The sequence below is a fragment of the Anopheles marshallii genome, chromosome 3 (genome assembly GCF_943734725.1).
Source record: "Anopheles marshallii chromosome 3, idAnoMarsDA_429_01, whole genome shotgun sequence".
In the NCBI taxonomy this organism is placed as follows: domain Eukaryota; kingdom Metazoa; phylum Arthropoda; class Insecta; order Diptera; family Culicidae; genus Anopheles; species Anopheles marshallii.
In genome coordinates, this window is record NC_071327.1 from 41,750,582 (window position 1) to 41,767,277 (window position 16,696).

Sequence of the window (16,696 nt, forward strand, 5' to 3'; positions counted from 1 at the left end):
AAAGGAATTGTTGTGCTGAAAAGCTCATACAGTATTTAATCCCGTGTTATACAGTAGCACAACGCTGTATGAATTTGTTAACAACAACAGTAACAAATAGGCAAACTAGCAAGACATGAACGTACAGATTATGTTACTGAAAAAGGTGTTAATCCATTTAGCCAAGTGTTAGTGTTCACTCGTTGTGTAGTAATTCGTTTAAAACGATAGCAAGGTCATGTGTATATGTTTAGTAAACAATAAACACCTTCCTACTGGCAGGGTGTTCGGTCCCAGTCAACTTTTGGCTTCCCTACTACGCGATACTTTTCGATTTAGATTAATACTGGGTGACTTATTAGCACGCGGAAGAGAACTTCCTCGTCGAAGGTAAGAGGATAACTGATCTTGATACGGACATGGTGCCGTTTATATATCTTTTTTTTTGCACCATCTGTTGCCTCTTATGTGTTGGTACGTGTTCTTTTTTCCGCGAAATAGTCGTTTCGTGAATCCTTGTCCTTTTGTTCTAGCTTTAGCTCTTGTTTGGATTTACTTATAAACAAGGAACTAATTGTTCTCGTCTTACTCTGACAAACTTCCCAACTATCATTTTGTTTAGTACGCCCCAATCTTCCTAAGTGGCGCGTTTTTGTGTCCTAGCTCTGGTCGCCACAAAGTCGATGAAGAGACGATAGGAGTGTAGGTGTTGCCTCGCCATCTTCTCCAAGATCTGCTGCATGGCTAAGATCTTATCAGTGGTTGGTTTTTCGTTTCGGAATGCCTTCTGATAGTTTCCAACTACCTTTTCTACAAATGGGACAAGACGATCTTGTATTATGAGGCAGAATGCTTTATAGACGGTATTGAACTCCGTTGGTCTTCAATCGACAGGACCGGTCCAAAATTCCATTCGGATCAATCCTCCGTACGCAGGACTGACTTACGGCTAAGAGAAAATAAAGTTTAATAAAAACCCCTTTTGAAGACCTCTTGAAGTTGTTGTGCCGAAAATGGAGAAGATGAACTGCACCTTCATTTTTTATCAGTTCGGCTACTATTCCGTCGGTGCCTTATTATTCTTGAGTCGACGGATGACCTTTCATCAATGTTAGATGATAGTAGCTTTTCACTACTTACTACTTTTAATTTTGCCCAATATGTCTGTTAAGAACCTTGGCAAGATCATCGATTCACACTCATTCAAGTTATACAAATGGTCCATAAATTACATTAATTGATTTTATTGAACTTCATAGGAAAATAATGCCTGGATCGTCAAAACGGTACAACGATTATATGGACACATTGTCCGAGAATCCCTTAACTTCGTCTAACTAGTTCATTTTTCCCGTATCCTCTTTTAGTGTGACGGTACGATTGAAAACTAATTGACCGGTTCTGCTGTCCGGATCAATGGAGAAGTAACCGATGCGCTCAAATTGATATTTATCGTAAACTTTACTATGGGTCACATATGTGTCGACGTATCCACAAATGGTGCGAATTGTATCGGTGGCACAATCACTCAAAAACCCTCCGGGAACTTCATTGCTATCTTCGGGGTTTTTGTGTATGAACAATTTCTCATACAAACGAATTTCCACCGGGATTGGTTTGGCTACCCAGTGTATATATGCCTTCGGTTTTTCCGTAGCAGTGCATGGTTCAATTCGGCAAATTAATTCCTCCACAACGTTGGCCTTGCGCACAACGCTTTCAACTCGCAGCATGAAGCCGATGTACTTCAGTCCAACCGGTTGGCCTGGTGTCAAACGGCGGAATGATTTGTCTGCCTTCTCCATGAAATCCGACCGCTCTATATAAACCACGCGGTCGAACCATACCATGTGCGTTCCTTTTTCCGGTATGGTTGGAAAATCAGCCACCGAAAGCTGAATTGGTTCATCATGGGGATAATCGAGTATCGTAATCTTAAGCGGTTCCAGAACTGCCATTGTACGTGGTGCAGTCAAATTCAACACATCTCTGGCAGATGCTTCGAGGGCAGCAGGATCAATGGACGTTTGTGCACCCGTTAGGCCCATCTGGGCACAGAAATTATTTATTGCTTCGGCAGGATAACCCTTGCGTCGCAAAGCCGACAGAGTGAACAATCTTGGATCGTCCCAATCGTTCACAATATCTAAAAATAAAAAGAAAAAGGATACCAACATAAATTACAGGATCGTGCCACCTGTTGCATGCTGTTCTATTCTTTTACTTACTTTCAGTGATTAGCTTGTTAATTTTGCGCTTCGAAACAACAGTGTAATTCACGTTAAGACGTCCATATTCCCACTGCACAGGACAATAGATGTTTAGTGCATTGCAGAGCCAATAATAGGACGATCGTCTTGATTGGAACTCCTTTGTGCAGAGGGAATGGGTGATATCTTCCAAACTATCGCACAAGCAATGAGTGTAGTCGTATGTCGGATAGATACACCACTTCGTGCCCGTACGGTGATGTGGAATAAATTTGATCCTATAAGCTACTGGATCCATTTTTCCCTCTTCCAACGTAATTTTCATGCGCAGCGTCGCGGCTCCTTCGTCTATTTTCCCATTCTTCATATCTTCAAAAAGCTGTAAGCTTTCCGCTATCGGACGGTTACGCCATTTGGATGGCTCCGTAGTGAACCCCTTCATTTGTTCGGCAGTTTGATGACACACATACGCCATGTCCTTCTCTATGAGCTTCACCGCAAAATCATACAGCTGTTGGAAGTAATCAGACGAGTAGGTTATTTTATACGGTTTGTACCCCAGCCATTCGACGATGTCTCGAATGCCTTTCACAAACTTGTCCTCTTCCTTTTCCGGATTAGTGTCGTCGTAGCGAAGAAAACATACGCCATCATTTGCTGCTGCGTAGCCAAAGTTTATGTTGATCGCTTTGGCGTGACCTATGTGAAGAATTCCGTTTGGTTCCGGTGGGAAGCGAGTTCGCACTTTGCCGCCAGCTCGATGCAGGTGTTCTTTTAATAAACGCTCCGTTTCGGGAGTAACCACATATCCGTCCGTTTTAAAGTTTTCACCCGGGCGATGGAAATCCACATTTCGCATTAGATCGACCATCGTTCTAGGTCCATCCGGTCGGTTAGTGCTCGTTACTGATTCAACCGTAGTTGCCGGCTTTGGTGTATTAACAACCGGGGGTTCGCGGCGCTTTTTAGCAACTTTTTCTTCATCTGCCTCCGTTTTTGGACCAAGCAAATCGAACATCTGAACATCTACTTCACTCTTTAGCGCCTTACCATCGACCCATGGCAGAGCGGCACGAATTTCGATGAGCAATTTTCCGACATTAAACCGGTAACGCTGTTGAACGATTTCATTACGATGTTTGCCAATAGTTGTCTCAACAGCTCTTTCGATTTCTTCTGGCGTCACCACTACCCCGACACCGCAGGCCACATCGAAATCAGCTTCGTTGAACGTGGCTTTCGTGACGTTAGCTAGCACATACTCTAGTGCTGTATCCACGCGCAAGCTAGTGTCCAGGTTGTTGTTCAGGATTTTTTTTACTATTAGTTCCAAAAACTGACCACTCTGCGGCTTGATCTTCGAGCACGCCTGGAACAGAAGCAGCTTTTGGGCAGAAGTCAGCTCTACACCCGGCGGAACGTAGGAGAAGGCACGTGTAATCGTCGCAGTGAGAGTTCCATTTTTAAACGTTTCCTTCACCTTCTGCTCATTCAATCCGAGAGAAATCAAATGCTCCATGGTTACAGGCTCTGCACTGTGGAATGGATCGTGAAATAATGTTGAAAGTTTAATGTATTTACATCAGAATAAAACTAAACCGAATGCAAAAATGGCATGTACCGCTCACACGTATGATGAAACAAATGACAGAGATTGGCAAACAAAGAGTAAGCGCATGACCCTTTATACTTGACATCTAATGAAAGAAATTTCACTCGAATATGATTTTTTTATAAAAAAAAATTCTGTAACTGTAATTGGTAAACTAACATGAATGATCGGTGAGTACAATATCGAATGCAGTTAAAAATCAACACGACCAGTGCGCCTTTACCTTTATGCTTACAGCCAATATCGCCAGGGGATGAAATTGTCGAATGATCTTGTGTTCGTTATTGTGTTATAAAATGCGGTTATGAAGAATGGTAAACTTTTTCATTTCGGTTAAAAAAGCCTTCTTTATCGAGCCTTTCGCACCTCTCACAATTAATATGCCGTTTTGGAACGTCCAAATCTAAACTCCATTCTTTTTCGTGACATTTCAGTAACAGCAACGTGTAGTCGAGACCTAATGAATATTCTGCACGTCACATTTCGAGAAACAATAACAAATCAGCAAAAGGAACACGCATCGTGTTCAGCGGACGGTGTTATTTAATAACTGTACCGGTAATTGAGTTCAGAAATGTTTTCGATGTTAGTTCATGGTTTACAGTCCATATTTCCTCGGCAATCGAGGTGTATGAATGCGGTAAGCTGTTACACTACAGACACTTTGAACGGTGTACACATTGTGTGACCTTTCCATGCTAATATTCTTGCAGGCCCTTTTTCATTTTTCGGCTGTCTGCAAAGCCGAAGATGTGGTCAGTGTGCAAAAGGCTAAGATAAGCAAAGCAATGAAAGCTTACTTGGAGCGTGCTAAAGAACACGAAAGTTGTATGGAAACTGCGCGGTTAGAATATCAGCTGGGTAAGCGACATTTAGCCAACATGATAGGAGCGGACGTAGAAAACTTCACTCAGCAGGACATCGATCAGGCGGTGCAATATTTATTCCCATCCGGTCTGTACGATCCAGCGGCAAGACCCACTATGAAACCACCGGAAGAATTCATTCCCAAAACGAAGGGAGCCGAATTCGATGAGACGGGTCGACCGTTTCACACATTGTTCTACACTGGCAGGCCTAATTTCTTTCAACTGCTGTTTGTAAGATATACTATTGTACGTATAATTAGTAAACCATAGATTACAAACGGTTGTACATGTTTTAGGACATTGTTGAAAATATTAACAAGCTAAACGCGCTGGAAGATGCAACCAGACTCAAAGGCAAATCGTTGGAATCGGCGGGGAAGGCATTGTAAGTAACTGCAAACCGATATTGGTATGTTGAGGGCTATTATATCTTATGCTATATTACAGAGACACAACAGGCTCTGAATGGTTGCCTAAAGAATTGTTGGAAAAGAAAATTGTCGAAACTATTTCTGACATTGAGTATGAAAACTTTGTCAGTGCTATGAACCGTCTCGTGAGCCATCCACTGTCTGAGCGTGTCAAAGGGTTTTTAATCGAATATAGGAAACCTCTAATTTCCAAGCTCGAAAATGATACCATACCTACACCACTACATGATACCGACGGTCGCCAGTATGTGACGATATACGGTAAAATTTTACTAACTTGTGATTCACATTGATCGGTTGGAACGGTTAAACTATTTTTTTTATTCTCATATTTTAGAGTGTCTTCGTAAAACTGCACGGGCAGACGTGACTGTTAAATTTCCTGGTTCCGGAAAAATTGAAGTGAATGGACAGGATTTACGCAGTGTAGGAAATGTACAGCAGCGTGAACAGGTGAGTGTGATAGCATTATTTTAAAAATTAAGTAATTATTCATAATTTACATCGTTAGTTACTATAACAGGTGGGTTGGGATAAGTTGTTGTCCTGGTGTATAGATGGCGGCACAAAAATTAAATTGAATTTAGCCAGTTTTTCCCCACAGTAAAAAGAGACTAGTATGAATTTGGTAGCAGTAAGTTGAATAGATTATGAGATACAGTCAATACCCCAGTTATGATGGCAATCGGAGATACGCGGATTAAAAAAAACATCACGGAGTTTTACATGCAAAATTCAATTTTTAAATTGCAACTATCGAAAATACGTTACATTGTATCAGTATAAAAGTTAATTTTCATAATTTTATAATCGTATTCCATCCCTTAATACGACTTATATACGATGTTTTAGAATAAATTTGAGATACGCGGATTCCTCTGGAACGCATTATCCGCATATCTCGGGCTTAGGTTGTACAGTGATTTGAGCAACTTCCGTTATTTTACAAAACATGAATAACCAGATTTCATGTGCTGATTCATCACTGGTTTTGAGCATTGCTCAAAATTAACAATGGCAAATCAAAACTCCGTTGTGGCAATTTTTTGCATTTTTTGCCGAGGTGGCCGCCATATCCACCCACCGTAAGATTGCCACGGGAAAAATCCTTTAATCAGAATCTTGAGCCGTTGTTTCTGGTTTATCGCATAGTTCTCCGGCAAAGCAACTGAAGTTAAAGTACTAAAGCAGTTGCAACAACTTTGCGGTTCATCGCACAAAAAGAATTAGCTACCTTGTTCACCATGTTCTGGTTGCCCTTTATAGTCTGGATCCTAGGATCGCTGTTCTAAGAAGCTGTGGACGGTAGGATCCATGGAAACACGACCGACACGAAGTGCGTCGCGATGATTTTTTTTTTATTCTGGAATAGACCAGGCAATATGAACAAGCATAGATCGAAGCTTTGGACCTGTCACAGTAGTTAACTAGTACATATTGACTACTTACCAGGACTGGACTTATTGCACCGACCACCAGGTGGCTGAGTTATCACAAGAAATATAAGAACATTCTGTCACTTTTTAATGTATTCGTGAATACTGTCCTGATGTTTTAAAATAGTGATATTCTGTAGGTTAAAATATACGTGTTAATTAATTCCGATTTATTTCGGAGGATAACTATATGAGGACAACGATCTGTATTCAGCAAAAGTATGGCGCATAATGTGCAGAAATCCTTTTTATTAGAATCACAATTGATTATTTGCGCATAACTGTATATGTTTGTGATTTAAAACATTCGCTGCTGAAAGTGCTGTGAAGTTATCATGATCGCTAGCTATATTTATAATGCATAGTTCAACCTCTTTTTGGAAACCTGTCCTTTGCGATGAATGCAATTTAGAGGTAATACTAATGTCGATCAACGCTACATATTGTAACAATAATTATCTATCGATCATCTTCCTGTGATCAGCAACATTATTTCTGAATGATTTTTTAACAGTAACAGCCTTTATAAAACTGTTGTCGAGTTCCCGCGGTAATATTATATGTTTACTACACACTATGTAAAATCACATCTAGGTTGTTACTGTGGACAATGTATTGATAGAAAGTTGAAATCAGCTTTCACAACTGCATTTTGTCGCAACAAAAATCGATTAAAGTAAGCTTCAGGTTAGATTAGCGCCACGGACCATGAGTTTTGGCCATGCTTCTACTGGACGGGGCTAGGATAACATTCTTGTCCAAGGTAAATGATTAGTTTGATTGAACATTGTGTTTTGAACTTTTGCTTAACAATTGAAGCACCTGGCGCAATATCTGCTGATTCTCTTCTACCGACGATCGCAGCTCAGCGATCTCTGTTGCAATATTACCAATGTAGTCACTGTGCTCGTCTAGCTTATTGGTGAGCCCATACAGTGTCGGTGTATCGTAGACGTATCCAAATTTTGCAGTATGCTCACTGTTTGCAGACGATAGTCCTATACCTTCGTTAGGGTCTCGTCGATTGGCGGGTAAAGTGAAGCCACTATCAGAACGATCGTATAATTTAGGTCGCATTCCATTCATAGATGCTTTCTGTGGTTCGTACGATAAATTACGACGTACCGTAGAGACATTTTTTCTAATGTAATGCTTCTTTTGCTTCGCCACCTCGTACGCTGCCATCATAATGTCCCGCGGGAGTCGTGTTTCTCCAGGGTTGAGTGGTTTGACGCTAAGCACCACACGGTAAGCTTGTGGCGAAACGAGTGCTGTGTAGTACAGCAAATTGCGCAACCAGTTTGGTAGCCAACCGTTAAAGAGAGCCGATTCGATATAGGAAATTAGTTTCGTCTGACGAACTAATTTTGATAAGCCGGCCGTTTTTTTCAACCCTTGTATGTCATGCACAGCAATACCTATGAGCAGGTTCATCAGAATGACTGTGACAAACAGCAAAAATAATATGAAAGTAATCTGCGCACTAATCTCAAGCAGAAACGGAGGATCTTTGCCATCGGGATCATTGATCAATAGTTCAAGATCTTGTTCCCCGGTCATCATTACTAACACCGTGATAAATCCCATGAAGGGATTTGCGAACGAGGAGGACGATGGAAAAATGACACAGAAACTGATCGTGAATCCTATCAACATGCACGAATATGCCATGAACAGTTTAGCAAATTCTACCTGCACTTTGGTGTACATGGCGACATAAGCACCAAAAACGGGCAACTGCCCAATCATTAGCATTAGGTTGGTCCATCCAAGAAGTACTGCGAAGGCTCCTACATGGTTCTGCCAGGTGTAGGTCCGCTTAGTGTAAATGTGCGAGATAACGAATACGCTCATTATGATGAACCATTCGATTGCATTTTCTGTCTGCGTGACGTAGTGTTTCAGTGAGGAATACCCGGTAATGCCATAGATCTTGCGACAGATCTCAATGATTGTAATTGCCACTAGCACCATCCACTGCATTTCCATCACGAACGGATTGTTCCGCAACATATCACCAAAGATAGACTGCTTTTGGCAGAGCTCCTGTTCCTGGATCGTTTCCTTCATATCCTTGCTGCCGTTGTAGCAGTTGTGTGCAAGCACCGTGAGTACATACAGTGTTAAAAATAGCACAAATGTAAAGCAAAACAGTAAACGAGCGATGTAGTATTTGCGTATTTTGTTCCATTTGATGTACAGGAAGGCCGAGCACAGTGGATGCTGCAGAAACTCCTTCTGTCCATCGTCCACAAACGTGTTCAAGTAGCTGATTTCCCTAGGATGGCAATGCTGTAGAATACTGCGAAAGTCAAGTTCCAGCTCTACCTCCCGGCTGGATGAATCTTGCGAGTGCGTTAGTGTGATAGCTGCGTCAAGCTTGCATTGTATGACACCTAGGGAGGCCGGCGTTTTACGGCTGATAATATTGAGAGCGCTGGTTCCTTTGCGCGATTTCATCGTTACATCCGCGCCGTGATACAGCAGTGTTTCGACACACGGGCCCAGTGCGTCCAGTGCCGCAAGATGCAGTGCCGTAAAACCATACACATCCCGTTGGTTGACATTGGCACCCCATGCGATGAGCGTTTCAAGCATCTCCACGGCTGTATCGGATTTGCTTACCGCAGCGTGCAGTGCCGTTCGTTGGTCGAAATCGGCCATATTTGGATCACAGCTACCAAGTTTTAATAGTGCCTCGACGCAATCGGCACTTCCACTGCGGGCTGCCAGATGCAGCGGTGTAAAACCACGATGGTTTCGCGCACGGACATCAGCTCCGCGTGTTAGCAATTGCGTTACGCAATCCAAGTTACCTTCGTCAGCGGCGAGATGTAACGCAGTCATCTGCTTGTCACCCTGCTGTATACGCACGTTAGGATCTGCATCCGAACATTCCAGCAGCGCAGCGAGACACTGCGCATGGCCGAGATCAGCGGCCAGATGGATTGGGTTCGTGCCATTTCGTTCAAGTGCGTTCACGTTTGACCCGTGGGCAATAAAGAATCGAAGACATTCGATAGCATTTGACCGTACGGCACAGTGTAAGAGAGATTCCTCGCAATGTTGCTTGTTTGTTGGCACGTTTATGCGAGCACCATTTTTAATTAGCAACTCAGCGGCAGCTAGTGAGTTACCGAATGCGGCACAGTGAAGTGGAGTGTACCATTTGGGTTGCATGTTTACATCAAGCCCATGGTGAATCAGGAACGCACAGCATTCGGTACAATCGCTGAACGATGCGAGATGAAGCGCGGTCAAACCGTTCGAGTCGCAGAAGTTAATATCCGCCCCAAGCTGCACACACTGCTCCACGAGATGGAACTTTCGCAAAAAAGCCGCCCACAGAAAGCAGATATTTTTCTCAAACTTTTGTCCTCCGCTTGCTGGAGTGTTGTTGGTAGAGCCAACCGCTGAGGCATTTGCAGGACCCGACGAAGGTGGTGTTGATGTTGTGCACAGCAACTGTTCGATGGTGGTGGCGTCAAGTGTTGGTTCGAGTTCAAAGCTCTCGAGCAGTGTCACTCGGCCACCAGCAAGACGCATCTGCTCAGTAAGAGATACGCGAATGATGTCATTGCAGAGTTGGGCACTAGATTCGGAGTAACTTTCATCGTAGCTATCGTAAAGATTGGGGGCACCTTCGGCGGGCGGGGATGGTCCAACCTCCATATACTCGTAACTATCAATGTGAGATTTACGTCCATTAGCCTGACCCGTTCCACTATGTGGTGTAGTTGTTTTGGTACTAGAATTAGTGACGGTAGAGGTTTCATTGGCCGATGCAGATTTGTTATGATCATCAACTGAAGTGGGACTGGTGCATCCAGCCACATTGGGCACAATGTTTTGCATAAACGTTGATTTGCTGTTGGTATCATTGTGTAGACCATTTTCGATCACGACAGGTTCTGCTAAGGCGGCTTCTGGATCCATCTCCTGTGGCCTGGTATCCTTAGTAGTTGATGCATTAAATCTATAATTGCAAAATGGATTGGTAGTTTAGAAATTGAATATTACGATCGAAAGTCGATCAACAGCTTAATTATAATATTTGTTTAGTAGAAGACTTGGTTGAATGCTCTGAGAGTCCTGCTTCGTGGCATGATTAATAATTTTGGAAAAATAATTTACAAGACAAACATTGCCAAAAACAAATAATATATATCAACCGTTAATATTAGGTTGAAGCCAAGTACATGTTTTACTGTACGGTGGTTAAAGTTTCCACAGACTACGACTCAAGCGAACTCACTCCTATAGTGACTACTTACCTGGTCGCCAAGCGAGGAAATTTGATGGAACCATTCTCTATGCAGCTTACTGTCCGAAATATTCTAGGGGGTCGTACCGGTGGTGTCGAGGGTGGTGTACTATCACTATCTTTAAAGCCATAATTGTCCATTATGTCTCTTCTGCCAGGCTAGAGTCCGGATGTAACTTTGTTGTGTGAGGTTTAATGTGCTTTGTTTAATCAGTTAGTTCAATTTGTTGAGCTCTATTGTTTTGGGTGCTACTATTGTTATTCTCGCCAGCTGTAAATGGTGATCGTGTGATGGTGTCGGAGCTAGAATACCCATACCCCGGTGGTGGCGGCGATTCATTCTGACTGTTCCATTTGTGGTTTCGGTGTAGAGAGAAGGTGTTTGATGCTGCTTGTTATTTTATTTTATCTTTTCAATCCCCTGTGAACCGTGTTCGGTTGGCAATGTCGCAGATGGACAACTATTGATCGGCTGGCTGTTGCTGTTAGCTAGCGGGATAATGATCAGCACTACACCTGAAATGTAGCAACAGAAAAGAGACAAAAAATCCACGTTTATAACCACCGCGAGCAAAAGAGCAGAGGTGGAGGGGCAGTTTGGTATACATAAAAACTGGATTTAAAAAAAAGAAATTGAAATGAATGAAGGGGTGGGAGACATAACGGAAGAAGAGACGAGCGATCTTGATTTTGTGCCGACTTGTATTTGAAACGAGTTTTTGCACACACAAAAAACCCTCGTCGTTTTGGCTGGTGCCGTCATCGGATTCGGCGTTCAACAAAAAAGTTGAACAAAAAGATTCGTATGATTGACTGAAAGCTTTGTAGCATTGGATCGTAAGGTATTTGAAGTGTATTCTAACTAGGTAACAGTTTATATTTAATTTAGTTTAGGACAGCAATAGAGCGAAATCCCTACGATAATCATTCTGCCTGCTGCCAGTTCAGTTATTTGTCTTGTAGAGCACACAAAAAATATATGCATATTGTAATGACGCCATCCGGAATGAACTGAATGGAATATGTATATCAGAATCAAAGCAAAATAGGCTTTTTCATTGGAACGTAATGAATGGTTGCCGAGAGCGAGACTAAAATCCACTGAAATTGTTGCTAGTCAGCTTGTTTCGTGAATACACAGTTGTGGCTGATGAATCATGCTTGCTACAGATGCTAGGAGAATTTTTGATTTTTAATTTGTCTATAGGTAACATCGGCACACGTTGATGTTGGACAGAAACTTTATGGCCAAACTGAAAAATATATGTGCAACCCAACTCCAAAATATCTTACTGTCGTACGTCTCTTCTTGTGGGAATAGTCGTAAAAAGCGGTGATAAAATTTATGTATGATGAAGAACAACAATGGAAACAATCTATTTCGTTTGTGCAATGCTCAGATGCAGAAAGGAAACGGTGACCGGGCGTGGAACAAAATCACAATCAATTTTTCTTATCACAGACACACACATACAACCACACACGCGCATAATTTATAAATGCAATCACTTTAAAGCTGTGTCTTGCCTGGCGTCACCAGGAGCAGAACACAATGTTAGTCTAACGCCGGATAAAGCTTAGTGCATGACAATACACCGAATAATCGATCATTAATTCTGGATGCTGGAAATCACATGGCAACATTTAATTTAAAATCAGCAAAACCTTAAAACTTTACTAGAAGTGATGTACCCACTACAAACAATATTATGTTCAGCTAACAGCTAATGCAAAAAACACACGACAAAGATTTTGATTGTCAGCAGCACAAGACCTACCCAACCTGATCAAGCCAATAGGTTTGGAAAAATGATCACTAACCGTTCCCAAACACGCGACTATCGTGCACGGCGGTAACTGTCAGACTAGCGGCTTCAAAATAGTGAGTGTCGTCTCGGTCCGGCTGTGCGATTGTCTGCTGCTGTGTTGATCGAGCCCCATAGAGGACAAACACAGCAGCAAACAGTAGCATGCCCTCCCGGCATCATTCCATTGTACACGCAGTGAACGTACGTACCATGTTCTGAGATGAAGCATCTGATTTCTGACTTTTTCTTCTGGATGATAACAATCCATAAGGGGATGAAGCGTGTCGAAACAATCTAAACCGATCAAATAGAGATAAATGAATAGGAAGAGCAACGCGTGAGCGAGCAAGAGAAAATGTTTGATCGTGCTGGTGGATGCGTCAAACGCTCGATAGCATAGGTCTATAGCAACATTTTGAAAGTTTCGAAAGAACCAACACACTGGAAGAGATACTGTTCTCTTCGACGGGACATCTATTACGTTCGCAGGTGAAGCAGACATATGCATGTGGTCAACAGTGGTCGGCAAGCTGATTGAAGAGACACGAGACACGATGACGATCATGATGGTGGTGATGATTGGGTTTAAGAGTTTGTGGCATCGTGCCAAAGGTGTGCTTCTTTCAACTTTTCGCACCTTTTACACAACAGAAATTAGGCAGAGAAGACGAAAAATTATTCCAAAATTCCAAAAATTCCATCACAAAGTTTACATTGTTGAACCATAAGTAAGTTTCTTTATAAGATCCATCGTTGTGCTCTGCTTTCGTATATGCTTTAAATTCGAAGTTTACTTTACACTGCATATTGGGAAAACCCCAATGAATCCTTTCATTTAATGTGCCATTCATTCTCTGATAGACCGTTCACTCTGTCTTCATTTAACTTGTCCCTCTGCAGCTACAGATTTTAATTCACGACCCTGCAGTGTCTCTCTCGATCCACTTTATGAGCTCTTTATTTTGCTCGAAACAGGTTGCCAATAAAATCCTTCATTGCTAACCGTTCGTATCCTTTCGCTACTTTTTTCGGGTAGGTTACTAAGCCAACTGTGAGTTCCTCCGCTCTATGCATGCGTTTTCTGCAATGGTAATTCCGCCGCGCAGACTGTCTAGTCGAACTTGAAACTAATGTGGGAGAAAATATTTATACTGGTATTCAATATATTGAAAATCGTAAATTGAACGGTAGCGAGTTCAGAGGCTGATACTGTCGCCCTGGTCGAACTCGAACATCAGTGATCATTCAAGCAATTCTATTTCATTGATCTCAAAAACGTAAACAACAGCATAAGCAGGTTGCAACTAATCAACGTAATGAGTTCTTATGGAAATCCTTACCACCTCTCTGTCTCTCGCCACTTGTAAACACTCAGCTACTGTTCTACTACCAATAGTTTCCACCAGGGTGATTGGTTGGGATTGTTTAAATTCAAAAATATATATTACCATAAAGAAAGCCAAGTTCTGATAAGACGTTGACCATAAAAACGAGCAGACAGTAGACAATCTCGGACTGGATATTGGAAAGCGACGAACCTGCATAATAGGTATATATTAAGGAAGATGTGACAATCATATAAGCGATCGCCGTCATTTAAGTCGTTCAAAAGTTAACCTGTCTAGGGCAAAACATTAGTGCAAACCACAGTATCATTGTTCAGATATGTTCAAGGTTGTTCTTGACAAGGTTGATCTTATAATATTGCTGTCACGGGATAGTAAGTCGCGCGAGAAAAACATCTTTAGAAGGAATTTTGGCCTCATGCTTGAGGTAGATCAATTGAGCTGCTATAGTCGTGTAATGTTTTATGTTTATTATTCAGTCGAAGGACAGGTGAGCCCTCTCGATACCGGGTTAACGTGCTACGTGACACTGACATTGTTGTTTGGATTTCTTGATTGCAACCAGAATTTCTAATGTTCAAGTGGAACCGATCGTCCAGGCGATTCGTTCCTCATCCAGGCTTAAGTCCTTTTATTTATACCAAATTTTTGAAGATTTCTCTTATTTATTTGTCTTACGTTGTTATATAAATATTTTGTTATAGTGTGGTTTAAAGAGACCTCTATTTTATCTACTAATTTAGCTGTAAGGTTATTGTGGCATGTGTGTTAAAAGATATACAGTCTTTTAACGAGTTTCGCGAATAATGCGTGCCAGAGAAAATCGCGTAACTCGCATTATCGCGTAACTCGGATTCCCTTTAGAATATTGTTTATAGTTAGTACAGGCAGTCCCCGAGATACGCTATTATAGCGGTCCGCTTTAGCCCTGGAAAATCCGCGTAAGTCGAAACCGGGGGTAAATTCGTGTATACTTCAAAATTAGATAGTTGTCTTCCTTCTCTGCACTAAATTTATTCAGAAAAACAGGCTACTTTTTGATAGAATACATTAAAATAAACTAAAAACAAATGTTTTATATGACAAGGGAAGGTATTTTCGACCAATTTTTAACCTTTTTGATTAGATTTTGTGCTGTAAACTAACTCAGCTGTCAAATTTCTAGAAACTGCGTATCTCCGAATCCGCGTATAAGAGGTACCGCGTATCTCTGCCTGTACATCCCTCAGTCGGGGACTGCCTGTACATCCCTTTCGCTACTGTCGTTCTTTTTTAGATCGGAGCGCGCCGTTTCGGCGTTCGGTCCCCGAAGCTCATTTGGCCGAACCGACGGTTTAGTATCCCCCGAAGCAAGGCTTTCATTTGCGTATTATTATTATTATCCGTGTGGATTGTGTTATTCCGTTACATGTTCACTTCATGGCTCTTCAAAGACGACCCCTTCTATTGATTACTACACAACATTAAGGGGTATTCAGAATTTTTCCCCAAAACTAATTTTCCTCCCAATTTAAGAAACATAATCAAAATAGCTAGGCTACAAATATCATACTATTCGAGTTAAGGAAATATCCGGCACCGATTAAATACCAATACTGTTAGTGACTACATATATATTATAAATAATAAATACGAATGAAATGAAAAAAATGATGACTACACAACATACTGTAGTGGATCGCATAGATCTTCTAGTGAGTGCTGCCCAATGTTTAATACATTGACTCACCTCTTCGATTGTCATATTTCCTTTGCATTTTTCGGTTCTCACCAGTAAAGTTTAACTAACAAGTAAATGTTTCACTATATTTCAGGTTCTTTTCCCTCTATTGTTTACCAACATGAACGGGAGAGTTGATATTTCAGCCAACGTTTCCGGCGGCGGACCCTCATCACAGGCAGGTGCTGTACGATGGGGCATTGCGATGGCATTACGCAGTTTTGTGGATGCTGAGCAAATTGCTCGTATGCGAGTTGGTAATTATATTTGCTCTAGAAAAACAATAAAAATTTTCTACAAATTTCAATCAACAAAGTGCAATGATATCGTTTTCAGCTGGTCTATTGACTCGCGACTATCGTCGGCGAGAACGCAAGAAGCCGGGACAGGCAGGTGCACGCAGGAAATACACATGGAAAAAACGTTAAAAACAGATGGTATTGTAATTGTAGGTAAATGAAAACAGATTTTCAGAGGCAGTGGTATGAATAAATTGCTCTAGTGCTTGTAGAAATCCCTGTAAGTGGGCCATAACTAGTGTTCAATTTAGTTTTATTCGAATATTTTTCAGTTGATGTCTTTAGATTGGATAGCAACCTTTTACTCCACATTCAACAGGGGAACATAGAGTCCTGCAATTACAGGGATGATATAGTAATGTTGTAGTGTAATGTAACATCGGAAATAATATTCGAAGAAGAGTTAATTGAAAACTATCCAAGAGGATTCCCATACAGAAATTCAATCCCTATTCCACAGCCAAATATTGGTAAAGATGGTGGAACAACAGTTCCATCTCTATATTGATTTCAAAGCCGCATATGATAGAACAGCCATGGTTAAAGTTTATGCCGCTCAGAGTCTCGACTAAACTCACCTGACTCACCTGACTGACACCTGACTTAAAATTGACAATTATGTCACTTGCCTAGTGGTGGTGTATGGACACTCCTAGGACCTTAAGCTATCACCAAGAGTATACGCTAAGGATTTGGCACCATCTGCACTTCTGCTATAATAC

The 16,696-nt window shown here is 41.6% G+C and overlaps 3 protein-coding genes across 3 annotated transcripts; 1 reads left to right on the plus strand and 2 right to left on the minus strand.

The window, feature by feature from the left end:
- Window positions 1-1,316: 1,316 nt before the first annotated feature.
- On the minus strand, window positions 1,317-3,708 carry LOC128711191 (probable glutamine--tRNA ligase). The gene is made up of 2 exons (XM_053806055.1): window positions 2,208-3,708; window positions 1,317-2,125 (listed from the first exon to the last, which is right to left on the minus strand). The coding sequence occupies exons 1-2, from the start codon at window positions 3,706-3,708 to the stop codon at window positions 1,317-1,319; spliced, it is 2,310 nt and encodes a 769-aa protein (XP_053662030.1).
- Window positions 3,709-4,375: 667 nt separating this feature from the next.
- On the plus strand, window positions 4,376-16,103 carry LOC128715384 (28S ribosomal protein S9, mitochondrial). The gene is made up of 7 exons (XM_053810276.1): window positions 4,376-4,441; window positions 4,515-4,901; window positions 4,967-5,055; window positions 5,118-5,362; window positions 5,439-5,554; window positions 15,770-15,932; window positions 16,012-16,103. Exons 1-7 carry the CDS (start codon window positions 4,376-4,378, stop codon window positions 16,101-16,103), a joined length of 1,158 nt encoding a protein of 385 aa, XP_053666251.1.
- LOC128715383 (transient receptor potential channel pyrexia-like) lies at window positions 7,309-10,942 on the minus strand. The gene is made up of 2 exons (XM_053810274.1): window positions 10,812-10,942; window positions 7,309-10,513 (listed from the first exon to the last, which is right to left on the minus strand). The coding sequence occupies exons 1-2, from the start codon at window positions 10,940-10,942 to the stop codon at window positions 7,309-7,311; spliced, it is 3,336 nt and encodes a 1,111-aa protein (XP_053666249.1).
- Window positions 16,104-16,696: the final 593 nt, after the last annotated feature.

Bases quoted from the DNA above. Each gene is read 5' to 3' on its own strand.
- LOC128715383 (XM_053810274.1), bottom strand. From the start codon at position 10,942: ATGGACAATTATGGCTTTAAAGATAGTGATAGTACACCACCCTCGACA. The intron at 10,514-10,811 runs GTAAGTAGTCAC...TTGCAATTATAG, and splicing joins TTTCCTCGCTTGGCGACCAG to ATTTAATGCATCAACTACTA.
- LOC128715384 (XM_053810276.1), top strand. From the start codon at position 4,376: ATGTTTTCGATGTTAGTTCATGGTTTACAGTCCATATTTCCTCGGCAA. The intron at 4,442-4,514 runs GTAAGCTGTTAC...ATATTCTTGCAG, and splicing joins AATCGAGGTGTATGAATGCG to GCCCTTTTTCATTTTTCGGC. The intron at 5,056-5,117 runs GTAAGTAACTGC...GCTATATTACAG, and splicing joins GAATCGGCGGGGAAGGCATT to AGACACAACAGGCTCTGAAT.
- LOC128711191 (XM_053806055.1), bottom strand. From the start codon at position 3,708: ATGGAGCATTTGATTTCTCTCGGATTGAATGAGCAGAAGGTGAAGGAA. The intron at 2,126-2,207 runs GTAAGTAAAAGA...TTTTATTTTTAG, and splicing joins TAACAAGCTAATCACTGAAA to ATATTGTGAACGATTGGGAC.